This window comes from Nycticebus coucang, chromosome 20 (assembly GCF_027406575.1).
Source record: "Nycticebus coucang isolate mNycCou1 chromosome 20, mNycCou1.pri, whole genome shotgun sequence".
Classification (NCBI taxonomy): Eukaryota; Metazoa; Chordata; class Mammalia; order Primates; family Lorisidae; genus Nycticebus; species Nycticebus coucang.
Genome location: NC_069799.1, coordinates 27,267,170 through 27,291,525, shown reverse-complemented (window position 1 = coordinate 27,291,525; position 24,356 = coordinate 27,267,170). Strand labels below are relative to the sequence as shown.

The 24,356-nt window shown below is 34.5% G+C and overlaps 1 protein-coding gene and 1 non-coding gene across 2 annotated transcripts; one reads left to right on the top strand and one right to left on the bottom strand.

Moving 5' to 3' along the window:
* The first annotated feature begins 12,755 nt into the window (after nt 1–12,755).
* Nucleotides 12,756–13,715, top strand: LOC128572525 (olfactory receptor 6F1-like). The gene has a single exon (XM_053572563.1). The coding sequence runs from the start codon at nt 12,756–12,758 to the stop codon at nt 13,713–13,715; it is 960 nt and encodes a 319-aa protein (XP_053428538.1).
* A 1,508-nt stretch (nt 13,716–15,223) lies between these two features.
* Nucleotides 15,224–15,327, bottom strand: LOC128573242 (small nucleolar RNA U13). Its single transcript, XR_008376396.1, has one exon. It is a non-coding gene; the product is annotated as a small nucleolar RNA U13 (small nucleolar RNA).
* Between the last annotated feature and the right edge of the window lie 9,029 nt (nt 15,328–24,356).

The following is a 24,356-nucleotide window of genomic DNA, read 5'->3' as shown; positions in this document are numbered from 1 at the left end:
AAAACAGCGGGATGGACTTTGCTTATCTCTAAACCTCTGCCAAAGGACCAGTTTGCCTCTGCATGCACACAGGCACCTACACTCTGTGCCAGTCTTCCACTGCTACTGATCTCCTCCTCAGCTCCTGAAGTCACCTGCTATCTCCCTGTACACCCAGACTGATGTTTATGGGATGGAAAATCCTACCAAAGGTGGCTAGAGCCCACTCTCCCAGATTTCCCTGAGAGTAGCCAGTGAGGAAATGCCTCTAGTCTGCCATCTTGGACCTCCTCTCCTGTATTATATTTTGGAAGTTTTTATTTAATTATTATTTCTATCACCTGTTATGTTACTGGGTATGTTTGATACCTTTTTTATTTTTCTTTATTGTCACTGTTTCTAATTGATCGTTGATAGCTATTTAAAGATCCTTGTTAGATACATCCAAAAGCTGTGCTCTTAGAAATAATTTGGTCAAGAGAAATTAAAAAAATCTGAGTTCAGTTTCTGAGGGTCTTCAAATTGTATTTTCTTTTACATACTTAATAAAGAGCTAATTGTAACAGTGGAAGTCAACACTTTTCTTTTCTAATTCTTGTTATACTTTACTTAGAAGAGTGTTCTACAAATATATTCAAGTTGTAATAAAGGATACAAAATCTCCATCATTTTCTGGCTATATAGTATCCCATATACCACAGTTTATTAGTCCATTCACATATTTAAGGGCTCTGAAGTTGATTCCAGATCTTTGCAATGTAAATTGGGATGCTATAAACATTTGAGTGCATGTAGTCCTTATGGTAATGTGACTTTTTTTTCCTTTTCATTAGAGACCTGGTCATGGTATTGCAGGCTCAAACAGTTGGCCTACTTTCAGTTCTTGAGGGCTTTTCATACTTCTTTTTATTACGGCTGTACTAGTTTCCTAACCAGTGGAAACATTGAGCAGGTGTATGGCACACTTCTTAGGTGAAGGTCACAACTACCACTTAGACTTTATCTTAGAAATGTAAGTAATGTGAAATAATTGTGTGTACCCTCACATACAAACAAAACTATCAAAAATTTTAAAAAAGTAAATGAAGTTCTCATATCAGGTAACACATATAGATTTGTATATTTACATTTATACATTCTATGTTTTGTTTTATTATATTAATCTAAAGTATCATTTTCATCAAAATTTTATTGTATTAATGAAGCAGCATTTAAGAACTATGACTGATCATTGACAATATAAATTGAATTTTGAGAATTCCATGTGAAAAGATGAGAGTAACTGGTTTGGTATAGTGGCAATTGGTGGCAACAAAAATAAATCAGCTGGCAAATTCAGGAAAAGCAACCCTTGCATAAAAGGACCTTTCTGAAAGCACAATAGCTAGCAGGGTGTGGTAGCTCATGCCTATAATCCTAGCACTCCGGGAGGCCAAGGTGGTTTAAAGAAACTCATCAAACTTTAGTAAAATACACTGACTGAAACAATTCTGAAATTATTAGAAAAATTGAAAAAGATGAAATCAAAGAGAAAATTTGAAGTTAAAAAATATAATGAACAAAATGAAAAATGCAATAGATTACATCAACAGCAGAACTGGTCTAGTAGAAGAAGAAGAAGGAAAAAAAAATTAGGAAAATTTTAGGTTGTATAGTGTCAGAACACTATTGGATTAACAGTGAGTGGTGTGTCTATAGTCAAGATGACAGAAAAAAAAAATATTCCATGTTAGATCTAAAATTGCCAATTCTATTGACAGAATGTGAAGGAGGGAAAGGGGCATAGAGAAACATGATAGTCAAAAAGTTATTTCCCACGCTAAAAGATCTCGCTGGAAATTAAGGAATGATTTAACAGTTTGCATATTTAGGAATAGGGTGGAGGTTGAAACTAGAAAAAATAACTTTATTTCATGGCCATTATAAGAATAATTTAAGTAAAATAATTGGAACAGCATATTTCTACAGAATCACCCTCCAGTCGATGTACGTAAATCTTAAGTGTAGATAGTACATGTTTTGGAAGTATTATTTTATAGATAATTAAATTAAAAATGTAGACTATCACAAAATTGATTCACGGCTTGACTGGTTATTATTAAGAAGAAAAAAATGAATACTAGATTTTCCTAGTATTCTGAGCCTGTATTTTGGTAATTTTCTTTCATTTATTTTATCTGTGTCACTGTGGATAATTTCTGAAGACTAAGTCCTGGAAGAAATTTACTAGGTCAATGTATCAGAGCATATTTAAGGACTACTATAAAAACTGAATCTTAGTTTTAGTTTTATCCTGACTACTGGTAAGTAAGGCTGGAAGATTTTCACCTACTTGGTGACAGTATTTGCATTTTTATTTTGTTGAAAATTATGTTTTATGTCATTTTACAACTCTGAAACTGAGCTTTTTAATGTTAAAGAGAAACTAATATAATACAATTTTTTAAATTACATTGCAAATTATTCTTCCAATGTAACAGTTACTTAGTAGTGTTTATATAAGATATTGTTTTTGGAGGCAGAGGCTTGAGCTATAGAATTTAAATTTTAAATATAGACTTTAAAATTTTCTTCCCTATTTTCTTTGGGAAAGTACACATATATTTTTACTCTTCAATAGGATGTTTTTCCTTGACAATAAGAATTTTAATTTACAGAATTGAAGTTGAAACTACTTATTTGTTCTTCCAGAGGCATAGATTTTCTCAGTTGCGATGCACTGATATTTCACACTCACATATATAGTTTTCATTAAAATATAATTTTACTTATTTTAAACAACACATTGTCTTGTAGTTCATGTATTTTTAGTGGGAAAAAGTCCAATTTGAAAATTTTATTTAACCTTAACAGCTCAAACACTCTTGTTAAATGTAATGGAACTTGTTAAATAAAATAAAGATGAGTCCCTATTCTGTTTGAAATAACAACTTAAAAAATCAACTGTATAGATTGGTACCTCTTTCTTTTCAAAGATTAATGTAATGAAAATAAAAATGTGAAATTGAACAAAAACAATAATTAAATATTAAGTTCATGTACTAGGTGGGTGCAGCATGGCCCTTTGATCCCAGAAACTTGATTTCAGGTCCTGCCAGCAGGGGTCAGCAAACCTTCCTCCTTGAGAATCATGAACTTCACTAGGCACAACTTTAGAAAAATGTCACCTGAAACTGAAGGCAGAAGACAACTCATCATTTTCATTTGATGGGTAGAAATGACATGGTTCTGATGATTCATTAACCCCTCAAATTTCAACCCCTCGTTTATCACTGTTTGACCCAGTAATAATAACACTCTTGGATAAGAAATACAGTAGTTCTACAAATCATTGCATATTGAATTTTCCTGAACTAATTGGAGTATGATAGGCCTGTGAAAGTTTTTCCAAGCATAATCTTTGTTCCATTATTCCTTTTAAAATATAAAGTAAAATATAGATTAAACTTTTAACTGTACATCTTAGTTGAAAGAATTTTTAAAAGGAGTTTTTAATGGCTTTAAAATTATTTAGGATTTCTATCTCTTATATATAGTATGAATTTCAGTAATTTTTGTTCCATTTTTGACTATTCAATTTTAAAAATTATCTTTATAAAATTATCTGTATCTTACCTCTATTTTTCTACATGAAATTTTGTAATTTATTTCCTTCCTTCCTTCCTTCTTTCCTTCCTGACGGATTTCATAATAAAATTTATAATTCTCCAGTGTTTTAGCTCTCTTGTATTTCAAAGGAGTTTCTAATGTTCACATCAGAACTGAGGCTTGCAGTTCTTAAGCTGGCAGTTAAGTGGCCTTGACTGGACAGAGATGAAACAGTGTGTGTTATCTCAGATCTAGTGGCCCAGCATTGCTGATCAGAACTTTGTAATTTTCTATACCTGGATACAATTTATTTGAGTTTTTCCCAGGAAATAGCAGAACCTCCTTGCATCTCCGAGATAACTACAGCACCCTACTCTACCAGAATATCTGGAGAAAGTCAAAATAAACAATACACAACCACAGATTGTGACCATGAGCCACTGAGTCTGCACACAGGCTGAAATAATGAACAATACTCCCCTGTAGCTCATTATAACACTGAAATTCCCACCCTGAGGAGGGATTTGCACACCATTTTTTGTTCATGGTATATATGAAGTAGCAAATTCTTCACTGCACTTGCCTGCACTGTACTCCACCCCAAACATACAAAGGGATATACTTCCTCAATGCATTATTCATTTTCACCTCCATAAAAACCCCTCAACCCTACTAATCTGAGAGGTAGATTTGAGGTAGCCTGTGCCTTCCTCTCCCAGTTGACTCATCCTCTGAAATAAATCTTTAATAAATCTTTTCTTCCTTTATGATCCTCATTTTCTCAGAATCACCTTCCTGTGCAGCAAGCAGCAGTGAATCACCCCACCACACACACTTTTTTTTTTTTTTTTTTTTTGACAGAGTCTCAATTTCTTACCCCTGGTAGACTGCCATGGTGTCATAGCTCACAGCAACATCAAACTCAGGCTCAAGCAATCCTCTTGCATCAGCCTCTGAAGTAGCTGGGCCTATAGGTGCCCACCACAATACTTGGCAACTTTTTATAGAAAAATCTCACTCTTGCTCAGACTGGTCTCAAATTTGTGAGCTCAGGCAATCCATCTGCCTTGGTCTCCCTGAGTGCTGGGATTGCAGGTATGATCCACTGAACCCGGCCAGAACCTCTTCTTGTGGTTTAATTAACACCTTCCTTTGTTTATTTTTTCTCTTCAATTTTTATGCATAATTTTATAACTGCCATGAATAAGCCCAGTACATCTCACTGGTAGAGGCATGCACATTACTCAGTTATTGCACTGTGCCTGCCAACAACCAGCCAACAGTCAGAAATATAAAGTTATCAATCCACAGATAACCATGACTGTATACATGATCCCAGCTAAAATTAGAGAAAAAAATAATACAGCCAAAATTCTTGACCCATAATCATGAGTAAATTTACAATTGTTATTTTAAGCCACTAAGTTTGAAGTGATTTAAAACTTGTGGTTTGTTACAATGGCAAAATTTATCTGATGTCAGGATCTGAAAACTCAGTAGGAGCACTCAGTGTAGTTATAGAAAATGTTTTCACACAGAAATTAGGATATGCCAATGTAAAAAAAAGATTTTTTTTTCTCTCTCTTTTTTAAGTCTTCTTAGAGGAATGAGAGAGAGTGAAATAAAGAGGGAAAAGGGAAAGGGAAAAAGAGAGCATGGAGATGGTGTAGTATATAAAGAGAAGGGACATGGCATCACTAAACCACATGACTTGCTGATTTTAAAGGGAAAAAAGAAAACAAGCGATTGTTATCAGTTGATAAAAAGAAATTGCATCAAAATGCCAAAGTCCAAAAGGAGCTTCCTTGCCTTTCTTTGGTAACAGGTTTATTGAGGAGATGGGACTCTAGCTTCAAGATATGGTAGAGGCCTGAGTTTCATACCCTGCTGTTCACCCAGAATCTCTATAAAATGTAGATTCTGAAAAGAAATTTTAAAAGAGAAAGATTCACATCTCTTCAAGCTCTTTTCAGCAGTTGTGAAAAACAACTACCATGATTTGCCTCTCTGGGAAAGAACTTACGGGATTGATCTTTACCTGTTACAAAAAATAGTAGAATTTGATTTTTTTAAAATTTTCTGCAAGACTGTCTTTTCAGCTGAATCAAACATTAATAATAAAGTTATCATATGATAACATGTAAAACATTATATTGTAATCACAGCAGCAAATCAGTAAAAGAACAAAAGTAAAATGAAAGAATTTTGTACATTTTTAAAAACAAAATGATAATCAGTTTTTGATACAAAGGAGAGAATATTTGAGAAGGGACACTAAAAGGGAGGCCTTAAGGAAGGATGGGAGGAAAACCTGCCCAGCCAAACCAGGAAGTCTGCAGAATCCGTAAGAATGTGGGTGTGAAATAACCTAGGTAACCAATGACCAATAGAAAGAGACCATCAGTGACCAATAGGAAAGGTGTTGCAGAGAGGTCAAAAAGACTTGCAGCCAATTGTAAATGGAATATTTAGTATCCTACAGTTCTTTTTCTATATCTCTCTCACCTCTGCTCCTTTACGATAGGGACCTACTTTCAATTCTCTTTGCTCTAAATTATCTCTTTGTTTTTCCTAAACAAAATTTTTCTGTTATCCTGAAACTTGTGTAAGTTACTTTTTCTTTCTATTCATACTGCCTGTGCCCCTCCAGTTTTATCTTCAGTTTTCACTCACTTTTGCTTTTGGTTACTGCCATGCCTCAGTTGAACTTTCTAGCTCAACCCAGTAATTGAACCAGGTCAACTTGGTTTGGAGAAATATGATGTCTGACCCACAAAAATATTAAATACATATTCTTTAGGTCAAAGAAGAAAAAAGATAAAATACATAGGCATCATAGAAAGCTGAAAGCATAGATTAATAAGATATTAAGTCTCAGAAAAAAAGCTTTAAATATACTAAGTCAGCTTGTTACCATATGAAGAGGGCCCAGTCACCTGTCAGTCAGCCAATGCATAGAGATGGGTGTAGGGCCACCAACTTTCATGTGTCAGAAATCCTGTGATTCTGGAGAACAGCAAGAATAGCCTTACCAAGAATGTTCTGTTCTTCCATTTCCCAAACTACAGTTTTATACATAAGAGTTCAAAGCAAAAATCGTGTTAACTCTTATCTTAAACAACAATAATTAACAACAATAATTAACCCATATCTTAAATAATTGTTATAACCCATAACCAGTAACAACATTTCTAATTCAAAAATTGATCTCCTAAATCAATAGCCCTAGAGTACTCAAGATATACACTTTTAGACTCTAGCTGAATTTACAAAACAGTGGGAATGAGAGACACACCACATAGGACCTAAAACAACCAGACCAATGCTGTCAACTCAGCCCTAGCCTAACTGACTCCATCTTAGTCTCACTACATGCACTGTCTAACTTTCTTTACTAAAAAATAATTGTGAAAATATAAGTTTATCATAGATGATAAAATTGAGGGATGAAATTATTTAAAATAAAGACTCAGAGAAGAGATGTTCAGATAAATAATTAAAGTAAATACATATATATTATCACTAGCTCTAACAACAATAATAGAAGCAAATTGAAATATGAAATATTAACAATTTAGAATCCATTTTTTCATTTTAACTGAAACTGATGATCTATGACTTCAGCATATTTATATCTGAAAGAGACTTCCTTGAAAAGTATTTTATGTGTTAATGAATTTTTAATTCTTATTTTTACTCTGTTTCAATCTAATAATTTATCTAATAATATATATGCTTTAACAATACTTCTCTATTTATGAAACTCATGTTTGTGATTTTTTTATGTATTTATTTCTGTAATGTACATTCTTTATCATTTTTACCTTGATAGATTTCTGAGAAATATTTTTCTCTACCAAAAACATTTTTAAAACCATATTCTCTGATATCCTCAACTAGCTATAATGCACTCACTAATATTAAAACAAAAACCGCAATATTGGAAAAATATAATACATATTTTTCAGACACTTAACAAAACATCACAGAACTAAAAATATATCTTAAGTCTCCCCCTTACCAACTAATTGAATGGGCTCTCTCTTGGACAAGGGGATTCCTAAAACTGAGTTGCTAACCATAAGAAAGGAGAATAGATATACTTCAGCATGTCTCCTTCCCTTTCTTAGAGATGTCCTCTGTGACTCATTAACAGGTGTAAGCCTATGCAACACATATCTGCAGGTCCTCAATATACCGACAAACCACTTTTGTGGTGGCATAAGTCCTGTAGTTTATCTCTGATTAACAGACCCACATCATAACTCGAGCATTCCATTTCACTGTTAATCTGGTCTATTAATAGATAACTCTTTCAGCCAATTGCCAGCTAAAAAAATCTTTAAACCCGTCTATAACCTGTGGGCTCCTACCTCTGCCTTGAGATGCCTCACCCTTTTTAGCCAAACAAATGTGTATCTTCCACATATTATCTATTTATCTGTAATTTCTGTCTCCCTGAAATGTATGAAACCAAACTGAAACCCCACCACAGACAGTCTACTTACTCAAAGCTTGTTAGATGTGGCTCCAGGTCATGGTCTTTAAATGTGGCTCAAAGTAAACATTATTCAGAGTATGGATTCTGTTCTGTAGACAATACTGTAACCCAAGAAAAAAGACAAAGAAACAAAGACTTTTAACCTTACATTTACTCTAGCTTTCTTCTTGAAGTGTAATCTTTACAAAAATTTTCTAAAGATAAATATTAAACACATAAAATGATATTAATATCATCATAAAAATGCAAAGTGAGACTTCAACTATACTACACACCCACTAGAGTAGCTAAAATTAAAAGCAGGAATGTAGAGAATAGAATTCCAATTCCACTGCTGATTGGAATATAAAATGTCAGCATCACTTTGAAAATATTCTGTCAATTTCTTATGAAGATAAATATGCACTTGCCATGTTAACCCAGCAATTGAACTCTCAGGTATTTATTTATTGGAATGGAAACACATATGCCTACAGAGATTTTCACTAGAATTTTATAACAGTTTTATTTTTACACATATTAGTCCCGAATAAGACACAATCTAAATGTCTATGAAAAGGTAAGTGTATATTTATATTTTGGTACGTTTACGCAATGTAACAGAGGTTACCACAAAATGAAACAGACTTCCAATACACACAACAATGTGTATAATCTCTAAACTTGATGGTGGATGAAAGAATCCTAGCACAAAATAATATGCATTATGATTCTATATGTTAGTATATAAAGAACTAGAAAAAGCCCAGCCAAACCTAAGTGACAGAAAGGAAACTAGTGATTGCTCAGGTCTAAGGAGGGGATTGAATTCAATGCATTGGGTATGAAGAAACTTTCTGGGGTAGATAAAATGTTGTATTTCTTGATTCTATTGTTTACACATTTGTATGCATTTCTCAACATTCTTCTAAGTGAATATTTTTCATGGGTTTATTTTAGTATGTCAACTATAATTCAATAAAGTTTATTTTAAAATTCATATTTTTTCTATTTCTTTTAGTCCAGTAATTCTTATTGGGATTACTGGTAATATCTTGGATGGGCATTAGCAATTTCTAGATGACCCTGCTGCATATATTAATGAATGCCACTGATAGCCCATGATACTGAAAGGCAAACTAGCCCCATAAATTTTCAAATGTATCTTGTGGCCTTCTACTTTATCACTAATGACCATTGGTTTACAATTTCTTTAATGTTAAATATTTAATCCATTTGCCATTTATTAATAATGAAGGAGATTTAAATTTTTCTTTATATATTTGCTAACCAAACTTAACAAAATATACTGAAATGAAACATTTTTTTTCCCTCTGAGTAATTTAACAACCTCAAACTTTCAAGTTCCATTATCTCTGCAAATAATGTTATTATGTTGTAAGTTATCTATTTGTGGATATCATCCAGATTTATTTTATTCAATTGCATAGATTGTTATTATCTTCTTTTGATGCCAAGAGTTATTAGTCTTTCATACTCCCTAGACATACTCAGAATGTTCTGTGTGTATAGCTTTTTTGAAACATGTCAACCTTGGTCTGTACTACTGGAAGCATCATTGTTTTCCATACACACTCATTGAAATTGTTCTTACTTGAATTATTTGTAATAAAGAGATGTCATTCAGTATTCTTTATGTTTTCTTTTGTAGCTCTATTACTGTGAAGGCAGATTTTTCAAAATTATCTACTAAGTACTTTGTATTCTCAAGAGCACAATTTTCTGGCCATACTAGTGGTGGTTGAAATATTAAGGGATATATTCCTGCAATTGTATTTTCAAGAGTATCATAGGCAGTGGTAACTAACAAAGCCACTTTAGATGCTATTTTTTCAGTTCCTGTGGTGACATTTCTAATGCTTCCTGCAGTTTCTTTTCTCTTCAGTGTCATGGGAAGAGCACTCTGACCCTTACCAAAGAAAAGTCCTCAGGGAAACTGTGTGGATGTCCCAAGGAAGGGCTCTGCTCTCCAAAGCTCCAAACTCATGACATCAAAATACTACTCACAAGGGGGATCTCTAGCCTTACCTTTCCCTGCACTCTACCAACAAGGAGAAAATACAGCTGAAAAAAAGTGGAAATTTTGTGTTTATCCATAGCATAGTTGCTATTTCACAGCCAATGACATAGCAGTGAGAAAACAACTGAGCTTATTCTCCTTATGATCCAATTGAATTCAGTAGCTCCAATATACAACATGACTGAAAAGGAGAGTTCCAAGAACGTTGAACTAATAACATTACATTCTTGAAAAATAAGGAAACATAATAGAAGCTGTAAGTACACCCAGAGAGATATTGACCATGTTGTTCTCACTTGTCTAGAGAGTAATAGAGGCATTAAATAATTACAAAACAGTGTCTTTACAATTTTTGGTATTTGTTTAGTATGAGGCAATATTTCTCCTCAGGTAGGGTATGTGAGGTAAATAACTATAGCTTACGTATTAAAACCACAAAACAATTGTTTAAATGTTTGCTAAGTGTTATTTTAACTTTATACAAGCACAAATTAACTTAGAAATACTTTTCAATATGTTCTTGTTTTTTTCTTAAGTTTATATACTTCTGAAGAATGTGTAACCCTGTTGTTGCTAAACGCGGAATTAGGTAACCATGATTTGTTTTATAAAAAGAAAAGGGATATTTTTTTCCTTTGGAGTGACATTGGCCTGCTGTATTCTCACGCTCTATTTACATATATTTTTTCAAATAACACAACGTTGCCCATATGTGTAAATTCTAGGAATGAAATATTCGTGTAATATCTTTTTTACAATAATCATGACCCACCTTTAGCTCTGGGTCTCACATGAAAAACATAAATGTTAGTAATTATTTGAAGGAGTTAGAGAATGAAAAATAGAAAAGAAAATTTAATAATTGCCTTAAGTACTTTCATATAATAGTTTCTTAACTTATAAATTCTATTTATAATACTTTTTAAATTTTGGTATAGCCTGCAAGAAATAAAATTTTTTGTTAACATTAATATGGCAAAAGCTTTGGTATTTGGGAGAAATAAATATGCGTGGGTCCATGTAGAGAAAAGAAAAATATCTCCAACCATTCTAACATTATTGGACAGTTTAACTAGGTCTAAGAAATAATTTCTATAATATTTATATTTAAATTTTTTTCTACTGTATCAACAGTGAACTATAGGGACCATTAATACCATGCCATAATGACTAAATGTATTTTTTTCAATGTCACCAAATGCATTTTTTTGGGGGGATACAATGTCCTGATTTTTACTTTATACAATCTGACGTGATTAGATCAAACCAATCGACATAGCTTTCACTTCATTTACTTGATTACTGTGCCAAGACATTTATGTTCTACACTTGACAGATTTGACTTGTACCCTTGTCATATGCTCCATAGGTGTGGTCCTGCCTTTTACCCTCCCTCTGTCAAACCTCCCTCCTCCCCTCCCTTCCCACTCCATTTATCTCCTTTGTCCTGGGCTATAGTTGTATTCTATCTTTCATAAGAAAGTGTGAGTAAATATAAGTAGATTTCATAGAAGTACTGCATACATTGGGTAATTTTTCCTCCATTCTTGAGACACTTTACTCAGGAGAATATGTTCCAGATCCCTTCATGTAAACATAAAAGAGGTAAAGGTTCAATAGAGTTTTATGATTCAAAACCTCCATAAAGTTTGGAAACAAGATGTTTGTAGACAGGAACCCAGTTGATTCCATGTTCCATTCAGTTTCCATTTTCATTTTGATACAGTAGATATCAATTAATATCTTTACACCAAAGGTAGGTTTTTGTTTTTTTTTTTAACTTAACTAGATTTATATATGGCTAAAAAAAAAAAAATCTTGGTTTAGTTTACTATCTACTTATCAACTGGATATTTTGGCATAAAGCACACATAGCCATTGGTATTCCCTGTTTTTCTAAAGATAATATTTCTGACTGTTTAAAAAAGTTTTTCTTTGAATATTCCTAACCGATATAGGAAAACTGGTGGATGCAATGATTCCAAAAGTAAACAAGCTAAACACTAAAAAAGTTAAAAGAAAATCTATAAATGTATTTTTTTATATATACTTTGAAACCTACCCTGTTTTTTGTTCTGAAGATAGGATTACTCATGTAAAAATCTTCCTTCAACTATTAACTGATGTCTTCAATCAAAGCTGTGAAGGTAAAATTGTGGGCAACCCTTTCTCTCAACAGGGTAACTTGTACAGTTGAAGAAGCCCCCAATTAACTGGCCCTTCCCCTACATCATATGTTGATTTCTCCATCACCCACTATCCCTTAGGATATGAATTTCTCAGTGATAAGGCAATGGCATATTATTTCATATACCCACATTTTATGTGTTAAGATTGGACTATAGTCTCTTAAACAAGGCTCTCTGATTCAAAAACTGCCCTACAACTTAACGTGCGAAAACTACTTACACTCTTAGTTTCATCATTAGAAAGTGCATGTTAGCAGGATATTTCCTTTCGAGACTAATTTTGAAAATTAAGTGAGACAATCCATAGTCAGTGTTTACAAAAGTGTCAATATGTTCTTGATAGCCATTATTTTCTGTTATTATTGGCGGGGGGGTCAACACCATTAAATAAATGAAGAGGAACACTCCACTCTTGATTCTTGCTTATTTACTATCACCTGGGTGTTGTGCCTTTACTCCAGATCAAAGAAGATGAGATATGGATGTAACAAACCAAACAACAGTGACAGAGTTCATTTTCCTTGGCTTTTTGGGTGCTCCTTCTCTGCAGCGCACATTATTTGTGCTATTTCTCACTCTATATCTGCTCTCCTTCACAGCAAATGCCCTCATCATATTCATTGTTTTGATTGATTCTAGACTTCAGACACCCATGTACATTTACTTAGTAAATTTGTCCTTCCTAGAAATCTGGTATACTACAGCCACAGTGCCTAAGTTGCTGGCTACTTGCCTCTCACAGGTTGTCACTATCTCCGTTTTTGGTTGTATTGTGCAGTACTACTTCTTTTTCTCCATGGGAGCTACAGAGTGTATTTTGTTGGCAGTGATGGCCTATGACCGATATGTGGCTATATGCAACCCTCTACGCTACTCACTACTCATGAGTCTTCAGATTTGCTTGCGGTTTTCAGCTGGATCCTGGATTGGGGGCTTCGTTGCCCCTCTCCTACCTACCATACTCATCTCGCGTCTAAATTTTTGTGGCCCTCAGAACATCAACCATTTCTTTTGTGACTCAGATCCCATTTTTAAACTCTCCTGCTCAGATACGTACTTGGTGGAGGCCTTGGGCTACACTTGTAGCTCTGTGGTCATTCTAACTTCTTTCCTTCTCACTATGTCCTCCTATGGCAACATAGTGGTCACAATAATCAGGCTATCTTCCCGGGAGGCTCAGAAGAAAACTTTCTCCACCTGTGCTTCCCACCTCACTGTAGTCACCATCTATTATGGCACCATTATCTTTGCCTATGTTCGCCCTCCAGCCAAGTACAACTTTACGATTGGTAAAGTGGTCTCTGTGTTTTACTGTGTGGTTACTCCATTGGTAAATCCTCTTATATACACCCTGAGAAACAAAGATGTAAAGAAAGCTTTCAAGAAAGTTTTAGCAGAAAAGAGATTTCTTTTGGCCAGAAGCAAGCCAGAGTTTTGAGATATCCACTAAAATAAGTGGATTCTCAAACCACTTTTGCAAATGTTGAGTGTTTGAAATACTGTTATGAAATTAATTACTTGTAATAGGGACATCTCTGCGCACTTCACAGTTTGCCTTGAACCCTACTGAAGAGTTATTCTATACTTGGTATGTTTAAGAGTTCCTTGGTTTAGTGCCATAGTAATAAACAAACAAAAAAATGACACAAAGTCTTTGCTCACATGGCATTCATAAGTGGAAAACAGGCCGTCTTAATGACATATATTTTGATTGATAAATTGCTGTAACAATAACTATGCGACCCCAAACTATATCTGTTTCTTGGAGCAGGGTTTCTCCATGAAATAAGCTAATGTGAACTTGGACCTTTGTAACTTAAAATATATATATATATGGGGCGGCACCTGTGGCTCAGTCGGTAGGGCGCTGGCCCCATATACCGAGGGTGGCGGGTTCAAACCTGGCCCCGGTTGAACTGCAACAAAAAATAGCTGGGCATTGTGGGGGGCACCTGTAGTCCCAGCTACTCGGAAGGCTGAGGCAAGAGAATCGCTTAAGCCCAGGAGTTGGAGGTTGCTGTGAGCTGTGTGATGCCATGGCACTCTACTGAGGGTGATAAAGTGAGACTCTATCTCTACAAAAAAATAATAATAATAATAATAATATATATATATCGGGAGGCTGAGGCAAGAGAATCACCTAAGCCCAAGAGCTGGAGGTTGCTGTGAGCTGTGTGACGCCACGGCACTCTACTGAGGGCAGTAAAGTGAGACTCTGTCTCTACAAAAAAAAAAAAATAATAATAATAATATATATATGTGTTCACTCGTAAAAGATTTATTAAATATACACTATTCTTAATCATTATTGGTGAGTTAATGATGAATATAAATGTAGCTAGCTTATTTTTCCAGATAATATAAAAGCATGAAGAAAATAACTAGATTTCAAAATATCAGCAAGAGTAATATGGCTAAAAAGTCAAACGATCAAAAAAAAAAAAAAAAGAAGAGACAGACTTAGAATTGTAGAGCTCAAGAAAGAAATATCTAATATGGTAAAACAAATACTAACTTTCATCGATTCCTATAAAATATATAGACAATTATTTCAGAAAAATGAATGTGCCTGAGAAAGAGAGTTGACAGAGAAGAAACATCATCTGGTTTTGGATTACTAGGCATCACTGTTCTATGTCAATGAAAGTTTACAATTTTCAGTTATTTCAATGTGCTATTGAAACTAAAGGGACGATAAATGCTCTGGAACAAATAAACTCCTACCCAAGAATTTTAGGAATAATGTTCCCCACATGTTTGTCATCTAACTGTCATTCAAAGTGTGTTCAGTGGACCAGTGGCATCAGAGTAATGGAGGTGAATGTAAAACCTCACGCCAGCCATCTTAAATGAGAATCTTCATTGTGATAAGGTTATCAGTTGAGTAGTAAAGAGAATAAATCTTAAGAAGCACTATGTTAGTCAATTAAGTTTTTTTCCTTTTCATATCAGGTGGGTAATATGCTTAAGTTGTAACAAGGTTTGAGGGAGGCACATTGCATATATGTGTGTGAGGATGCAATCATCATGCTTATGAACTAAAAAGGTATCACAACTGTGACTTTAAAGAATATATTTTTAATTATAAGAGAATAAAGTCAAGACCTTTTTGTGCATGCCAAAATTTAATTTATTTTAATTTAAATTTTAATATGAGATTTTCTGAAATATGTAAAAACTATGATAAAACATTTCTGAATACTTCCATGATTTATATTTTTAAAGCAGTATATATTTGTGGAAATTATTATCATATTTACAGGTAATGTGAAACAGTCTATACAACATTTTCCCTAATCCTTAATTTTCTATTGGAATATCAAAAGTTCTATGCAAACTATCACAAAACAATAAACATTCTATATCAGTGTACAGCTATTTCTGTGTGCCATCCCAAATGAAGGGAGATTATCACATCCTATTAATAGTATTTTTTTTTCAAAATAAAGTCTTCTTCTGTTTTTAACTCCACTCAATCTGAAAGATTTGCCTGGGTTTTCTGTTCTTGCTGGGGAAAATCTGGAACAGTGGGTGTTCCTGAGAGGTTGATTCATAAGGGAAAGAGTGTGCCTCCTACTGCAACTGCAACTACTACTTAAAGACATACAAAGAAAGTTTTTTTGTATCATTCATTCTTTTTTATCTAGTGTTTTGTTTTTGTAGACTCTTAGATATTAAGGTCAAAAACTGCCATATGGCTGTTTCACTGGTAAAGGGCAAACTTGGTAATAATAAGCATCATCATAGTTTCTTTAAGTGAGATACATTAAGGAAAATTAATATGGAATTTCAGGATGTATTGCTGATGTAGATCTTCATAACAGAGTAAAATTACAAAACAGAATGCAAATGTGAGTCATTCCACAAAAGTCCCCAAGGAGAAAAAGTAAAATGAAAGTCAATATTTAAGTGTAATAATTTTTGAATATTAAATTACAACATTATTGAAGAAAATTCATAAAAATGTAAAATAGGCAAATACTTTATAGAGGGGACATCATTTACTTATAGGTAATACATTTATATATTTTCTACTGGAATGTCAATGTATTTGAAGGTAATTTTTGTAAGTATTTCTGTAACTTCTCAATTTAGAAAATTATTTTTATAAATATTTGTTTGGCTGTATATTTTTCTGACATATAAATTCATAAAATAAAGGATGTAATTTATATTTTGGATATTAACATTGTACTCATGTATGGGTGTATTTTTTTAAATGCTGTACTGTATTTCCTTGCATATATAACACATCAGTCTGTATTACTGATCAGTCCCTTATGAAATCAAGCTTGAATTGTGGAACATAGTGTGTAGAGAACTAAACGCAATTTTATCCCACTAAACTCAAAGGGAAAAACATATTTTATTGTTATTTAAGTCAGAAAGCCCTCACACTTTAGAATTCTTGCCACTGTGCATAGATCCTATGTTCAGATTCCCCCCATACCATCAGGGCTTGCAGTGGGGAGGCTGCCTGTATGTCTGGCCCTGCAGGCTGCTTTATCCTGTCCTCAGGGATTCTGTGGATGTTTGTGGCTACTGTCCTCCACAATACATGTAGGTCTTTCTTTTGTCACCTAACATGCTTATGGCTTCCTGGCATGCGGAGAACTCCTGTTGTCAGATGAATAACTGCAAAAGGATGGGTGATCTGTTTGTAGCGCTGTATTATTTTCTCCCATTTTCAGTTGGAGAGTGCCTGCCAGGAGGACTGACGACCTGGTTCTGTCACACTGCAGCCCCTTCACATGGGGGAAGGAAAGGCCACCTGAAAGTCCACTTAGAAAGGTTTTGGATTTGGCACTTCAATTATTTTCCAAATAGCATTCACCAAGTTTTTAAGGGAACAAGAAAAAGCTTTAACGGTAAGCATGCCATGATCTGTACTAGCAGAAGAACTGCTTTGCCTGCCAGGCTCACCAGGAGCCTGAAGGAAGGAAGTGCCTGCCACAGGGACCCTTTTCACACATGGTTCTTTTTTATCTGATAAACCTGTGCACTTTTGATACTTGGGTAGTATATTTGTCTCCTTTGTTCTTCCCATACAGATGGTGCTACATGTCATGCTCTGTGCTTGTGGCCCTGGAGCTATTGCTCCAGCAACCCTGTGTTGATCTGGCTTCAGCACAAAGCAGAGCTGTGTGCTCCCCGCAGTGTAGCCCTAAACTCCATACTGTATAATTATTATTATTCAATGTAACAAGAAGAAAGCTTTATCTTTGCTATGGTTAAAATAGTAATAGGCATTTGGAAAAAAGATAAATTATTGAAAATTAGTGAAGGAATAGTATTACCTACAAATTCCAGAATTTTGGAGATTTTAGAACATTGTGAAGCATGGCATATTAAATGCATACTAGTAAAACTCCAAATTGAAATTCTTTTGTTTGTCCAGTTGAAGTGCTGAACTGTGGTACACTCAGAAAATTATACAGTGGTTGATTTTTGGTGTGCTGTGTTTCGATGCTTTTTTAAATCAGTAATCATTGCTAGTAGTGCCTTCACCAGGTAATAGAGGTGTCCCAGCATAGATTATTCTTCAGAGCAGAGAAAGAAGAGGTATGGGGCTTTCTAAAGGCCAGTGTTGACTAGCAGGTGGGTCAGGCATGTGCCACCCAGTTGGACCTAGGCATCTTCATTAAGGGAAAGAAAATGGTCATTGTGCAAAATTCTGTTAGTAAGTCTTTACTAGCAAATTCAGGGGTTATAAAATGAAGGCAAACACAAAACCTTCCTTTGGGTACCGCATGGACTTTCTTGGACAAGCTGATCAAGTTGTATGAAGTCTGTGAACAGTCAAGGGTGACAGGAGGGCCTGTACTCTGTCAGTAAGTGCCATGGGGGATGAAGGTTAGTCATCTTATCTTATGCAAATGTGGAAGCAAGATACTATATCTTCTCTTTCATAGTGTAATCAATTGCTGTGAATGACCCTAATAGACCTTATTAAAGCTTCTTAGGAAACCAAGTCTGCATGCTGTTCTGTGTAATGAGAGAGAGATTTGAGAGGGTGGTCAGATTGGTACTCCTGGATGCAGAAAAGCTGTCTTCTCTTCTTCTCCAAAAAGTGGACAAATTATAGTAATATAAATGACACAAAAAAAATCTATTTTTTTGGAATAAATCTTTCTTATTTCTAGCTGTAGGGACTTCAATTTTTACCTTCTGTTACAGTCTTGATTCTTAAGATAAATTGCTACATTTACGATGAATTCTATTTGCACGGGATATTTATTGGTGTTATCTTAGTTTCAGAAGGTTGGTCTTCATTTTAAAGTCATATGCATGTTTTCCTGCTAAGGAGCATTTAAGCAGACAAAAAAAATTAATAATTCTGAGAAATTGAGACAAAGCAAGGATAGCAAATAGGAGAGAAAATTAATTAAGACTCTTGTTATGGAGACATAAAATGTGAACAAACTAAAACCAATGCACACAGAGACAGTGAGCCTGGGTGAAGAGTCATACTGATAGGACCAAAAACAAAGAATATTAAAAATATAAAGGGGAAAATGTCTAAGTACAAAACAGAATCTCAAAAGAAATTACTTATTTTGGTATAAATCAACCCAAACTAACATAACATTTAAATGATTCTGAATGTTTCATATTTCTACATTTCCTGCCACTTCTGCTTTTCCTATACAATACCTTTGCACAAATTTCTGGATATTTTCTTTCCTTCCTGATTAATTAATTAATTAATTTATTTATTTTATTAAATCATAGCTGTGTACATTAATGTGATCATGGGGCACCATACACTGGTTTCATAGACTGTTTGACACATTTCCATCACACTGGCTAACATAGCCTTCCTGGCATTTTCTTAGTTATTGTGTTAAGACATTTACATTCTACATTTACTAAGTTTCACATATACCCTTGTAAGATGCACCGCAGGTGTAATCCCACCAATCACCCTCCCTCCCCCCACCTTCCTCCTCCCTAACCTTCCCTTCCCCCTTCCCCCTATTCTTGGGTTATGACTGGGTTATAGCTTTCATGTGAAAGCCATAAATTAGTTTCATAGTAGGGCTGAGTACATTGGAAACTTTTTCTTCCATTCTTGAGATACTTTACTAAGAAGAATATGTAAATCAAAACTACTTTGAGATGTCATCTAACTCCAGTAAGATTAGCCTATATCACAAAATCCCAAGACCAGAGATGTTGGCGTGGATGTGGAGAAAAGGGAACACTTCTACACTGCTGGTGGGAATGCAAATTAATACATTCCTTTTGGAAAGATGTTTGAAGAACACTTAAAGATTTAAAAATAGATCTGCCATTCAATCCTATAATTCCTCTACTAGGCATATACCCAGAAGACCAAAAATCACATTACAACAAAGATATTTGTACCAGAATGTTTATTGCAGTCCAATTCATAATTTCTAAGTCGTGGAAAAAGCCCAAATTCCCATCAATCCACGAATGGATTAATAAATTGTGGTATATGTACACCATGGAATATTATGCAGCCTTAAAGAAAGATGGAGACTTTACCTCTTTCATTGTACATGGATGGAGCTGGAACATATTCTTCTTAGGGTCTCTTTCTTATCAATTTTTGATCTTTGATAAAGCATATACAAGTATTTTAAATGAAAATGTATTTGTTTATTAATTGATTGGGATTCATTGAAGGGGCAAAGAATTAGATACATCACTTGCATTTGTTAGATAAAATTTCTCTTATCATTGTGTCCCACCCCCAAGAGGTGTGCCATACACCATGAACCCCCATCCTCCACTATCCTCCCCTCTCCCCACTTGCTCATTCTCTTATTCCCCCCTTGTATTGGGACACCTGCAGCCTTCATATTAGAACAGAATACATTGGATTCCTGCTTCTTCATTCTTGGGATGCTTTACGAAGAAGAATATGTTCTGCCTCCATCTAGGTTAATACGAAAGATATCAAGTCTCCATCTTTTTTAGTGGCTAAATAGGTTGTTTATTCATTCCTGGGTTGGTGGACATTTAGGCTGTTTCCACATTTTGGCAATTGTAAACCGAGCTGCAATAAACATTCTAGTGCAAATGTCCTTATGTTGAAATTATTATTTTTTTTCTTTTGGGTAGATGCCTAGTAATGTGATCACAGGATCAAATGGGTGGTCTAGATTGAATTCTTTGAGGGTTCTTCATACTTCCTTCTAAAAAGGTTGTATTAGTATGCAGTCCCACCAGGAATGGAAAAAAAGTATTCCCTTCTCTCCACATCCACGCCAGCACCTGCAGCTTTGAAACTTTGGGATGTGTGCTATTCTCATTGGAGTTATGGGATATCTGAGGGTAGTTTGGATTTGCATTTCTGTGATGATCAAGGATGATGAGCATTCTTTCAGATGTTTGTTAGCCATTTGTCTATCTTCTTTAGAGAAGGTTTTATTCATCTTTCTTGCCCAGTGATATATTGGATTGTTAGGTCTTTTTTGTTGCTGTTGTTGATTAATTTGATTTCTGTATAGACCCTAGTTATCAAGTTTTTGTACATTTCACAATATGCAAATATCTTTTCCCATTCTGAAGGTTGTCTGTTGGCTTTGTTGTTTCCTTAGCTGCACAGAAGCTTTTCAGTTTAATTAAGTACCATTTGTTTATTTTTTTTTGTTTTTGCAATTGCCATGGAAGTCTTCTTCATAAAATCCTCCTCCAGGCCAATATCATCTAGTGTTTTCCCCACACTTTTTATTGTTTCGTGGCTTATATTTAAATCTTTTGTCCATCTTGAATCAATTTTGCAAGTGGTGAGAGGTGCAGGTCAAGTTTTAATGTTTTACTTATGGTTGTCCAGTTCTCCCAGCACCATTTATTGAATAGGGATTCTTTTCCCCATTAAATGTTCTTCTTTGATTTATCAAATTATCAGGTGACTTTAAGATATTAGTTTCATCTCATTGTTTTCTATTCAGTTCCAAATGTCAATGTCTCTATTTTTGTTCCAATACCCATGCTGTTTTGATAACTATTGCTTTGTAGTACAGCAGAAAGTTTGGTAGAGTAATACCCCCAGCCTTGTTTTTATTACTAAAAATTGCCTTGGCTATACAGGGTTTCTTCTGGTTCCATATAAATTGGAGAATTATTTTTTCTAATTCTTGAAAGTATGATGATGGTATTTTAATGGAGATTTCATTGAGTCTATAGATTGCTTTAGGTAGCATAGACATTTTCACAATGTTGGTTCTTCCCAGTCATGAGCATGGTATGTTCTTCCATTTGTTAATACCTTCTGCCTTCTCTTTTGTTGGGGTTTGGTAATTTTCTGTCTAGAGAACCTTCACCTCTTTTGTTATGTATATTCCTAGGTATTTCATTTTTGTGGAAGCTACTGTGAAGGAGATTGTGTCCTTGATTAGCTTCTCATCTTGGCTATTGTTGGTGTATACAAAAACTACTGATTTGTGCACATTGATTATATATTCTGATACATTGTTTTTTTTTTTTTTCAATCATTTCCAGGTGTCTTAAGGTTGAGTCTTTAAAGTACTCTAAGTATAAGATCATATTGTTGGCAAAGAGAGTGAGTTTGACCTCTGCCCCGTTTGGTTGTCCTTTATTTCCTTCTCTTGCCTGATTGTATTAGCTAGAACTTCCAGCACTATGTTGAATAGTAGTGGCGATAGAGCACAACCTTGTCTGGTGCCAGTTTTAAGTGGAAAAGCGTTCAGTTTTATTCCATTCACTACAAAATTAGCTGTGGGTTTGTAGTAGATGGCTTTAATCAGATTAAGAAGGGTGCCACCTATGCCTATATTCTTAAGTGTCCTAATTAGTAAAGGATGCTGGATTTTGTAGAATGCTTTTTCTGCATCTATAAAGAGTATCGTATGGTCTTTGTTTTTGCTTCTGTTGATATGGTGAATTACATTTATGGACTTGCATATGTTAAAACAGTCTTGCATCCCTGGAATGAAACCTACTTGACAGCGATGAATGATTTTTCAATGTGAAGCTGTAATCTATTGGCTTGGATTTTATTGAGATTTTTTTGCATTTATATTCATTAGTGAAATTGGTCTGAAATTCTCCTTTTTAGTTGGATCTTTTCTTGGTTTTGGTATCAGGGTGATGCTTGCTTCATAGAATGTGTTTAGGAAGATTCCTTCCTCCTCTTTTTTTTTTTTTTTTTTCTTTTTGGAATAATTTCTGCAGAATGGGTCTAAGTTCTTCTTTGAACGTTTGATAGAATTCTGGTGTGAAGCCATGTGGACAAGGCTTTTTTTGCTGGGAGATTTTTTTATTGCTTCTTTTTTTTTTTTTATTAAGTCATATATACATAGATCCTGAATACATTTATGCCTTTGTGGGATTCAATGTGTTGATTATTTCTACAAATTGGAGTGCTTATTTCCTACTAATTAACGTAGCCTTCACCTTATTTACTTAATCATAGTGTTAAGACATTTGTGTTCTATACTTGATAGATTTGACTTGTACCTTTGCAATATGCTCCATATTTGTGATCCCACCATTAACCCTCCCTCTATCAAAATACCTGCTCCCTTCCCATCCCTCTGCCCTTCTCTCCTTTTTCCTGGGCTATAGTTGTGATTCGTCTTTCATATGAAAATGTCAGTGATTATAAATTGGTTTTGTAGTAGAACTGAGTACATTGGATTTTTTTTTCTGTTCCTGAGATACTTTTCTAAGAAGAATATTTTCCAGCTCCATCCATGTAAACATAAAAGATGTAAAGTCTCTATCTTTTTTAATCTTGCATAGTATTCCATGGTATACATAAACCATAATTTATTAATCCATTCATGGGTCGATGGACACTCGGGCTTCTTCCATGACTTGGCAATTATGAATTGAGCTGTAATGAACAACCTGGTGCAAATATCTTTTTGCCAAGTGATTTTTGGCCTTTTGGATATACCCCTAGTAGAGGAATGCATGCTTCTTTTATGTGTGTGTGTTTAATGAAGTTTTATTTTTCCAAATATATGGTTGGTTGGACCCTGTTCATGCATCTCCACCCTTGGTATTTGTGGTGTAAATTACTTGAGCTCTGTGATTTGAAACAGTTTGATAAGTCGTTTAATAAGGAGCTCTTGAAGGGCTTCCCTGGCCAGGCAACCGTGAATCTTCAGTCTCTTAGAGACCACAGCTGGGGTGATAAGCTTATGATTGGGAACTTCCTTACAGAGTTTATCATATGTAGCTTTGTCAAACAAGACTAGGTTGTTGAACTTTTCCTGAATTTTGCCTTTGGACCACTTCTTTTTGGCCTTTCCCTCAGATTTGTTCACTGGGTCTTTGTGTTTCTTGGCTGACTTTCCAGCATCTTTCTTCTTCTTGTCATCCTTGGGTGCAAAGGATTGCAAAGGATTGCAAAACTCAGAGAGAGCTGCAACTACTGCAATCTAGCTAAGATATTGGACAAAAAGGACTTTTTATTGCTTCTTTAATCTCAGTTCTTGAAATCCATCTGTTCAAGAGATCTATTTCTTCTTGTTTATGTCTAGAGAGGGGTGTGATTCCAGGTATTGATCCATTTCCTCCACATTGTCAAATTTATTGGCATAGAGTTTATTGTAGTGATCAGAGATAATCTCTTGTGTCTCTGTGGCATCTGTTATTATTTTCCCTTTATCATTTCTGATTGAGGTTATTAGAGATTTTACTTATATGTTTCTAGTTTATCTGGCCAAAGTTTTATAGATTTTATTTATTTTTTCAATTAAGTAACCTTTGTCTCATTAAATTTGTGGATGATTCTTTTGTTTTCATTTTCATTAATATCTGATTTCTTCTGCTGTGTTTAGGGTTAGATTGTTCTTTTATTTTTCCAAATCCATAAGATGGTTCATGAGATTGTCAATATACTCTCTTTCTATTTTTTTGAATGTAGGCAGCCAATGCAATAAATTTCCCTCTTAAGACTGCTTTTGCTGTATCCCAAAGGTTTTGGTAACTTGTGTCTTTGTTATGTTTGAGGAATGTAACGATTTCCTTTTTTTTTCTTTTTTGTTATGTTTGTTTATTATGTGAAAGAATCATTTGGGGAAAAATGCTTGACATTGCAAATGAGTGTGTTTCTGTTAATGACTAATAGAGAAGA

Coding starts and splice junctions, on each gene's coding strand:
- LOC128572525 (XM_053572563.1), top strand. CDS start 12,756: ATGGATGTAACAAACCAAACAACAGTGACAGAGTTCATTTTCCTTGGC.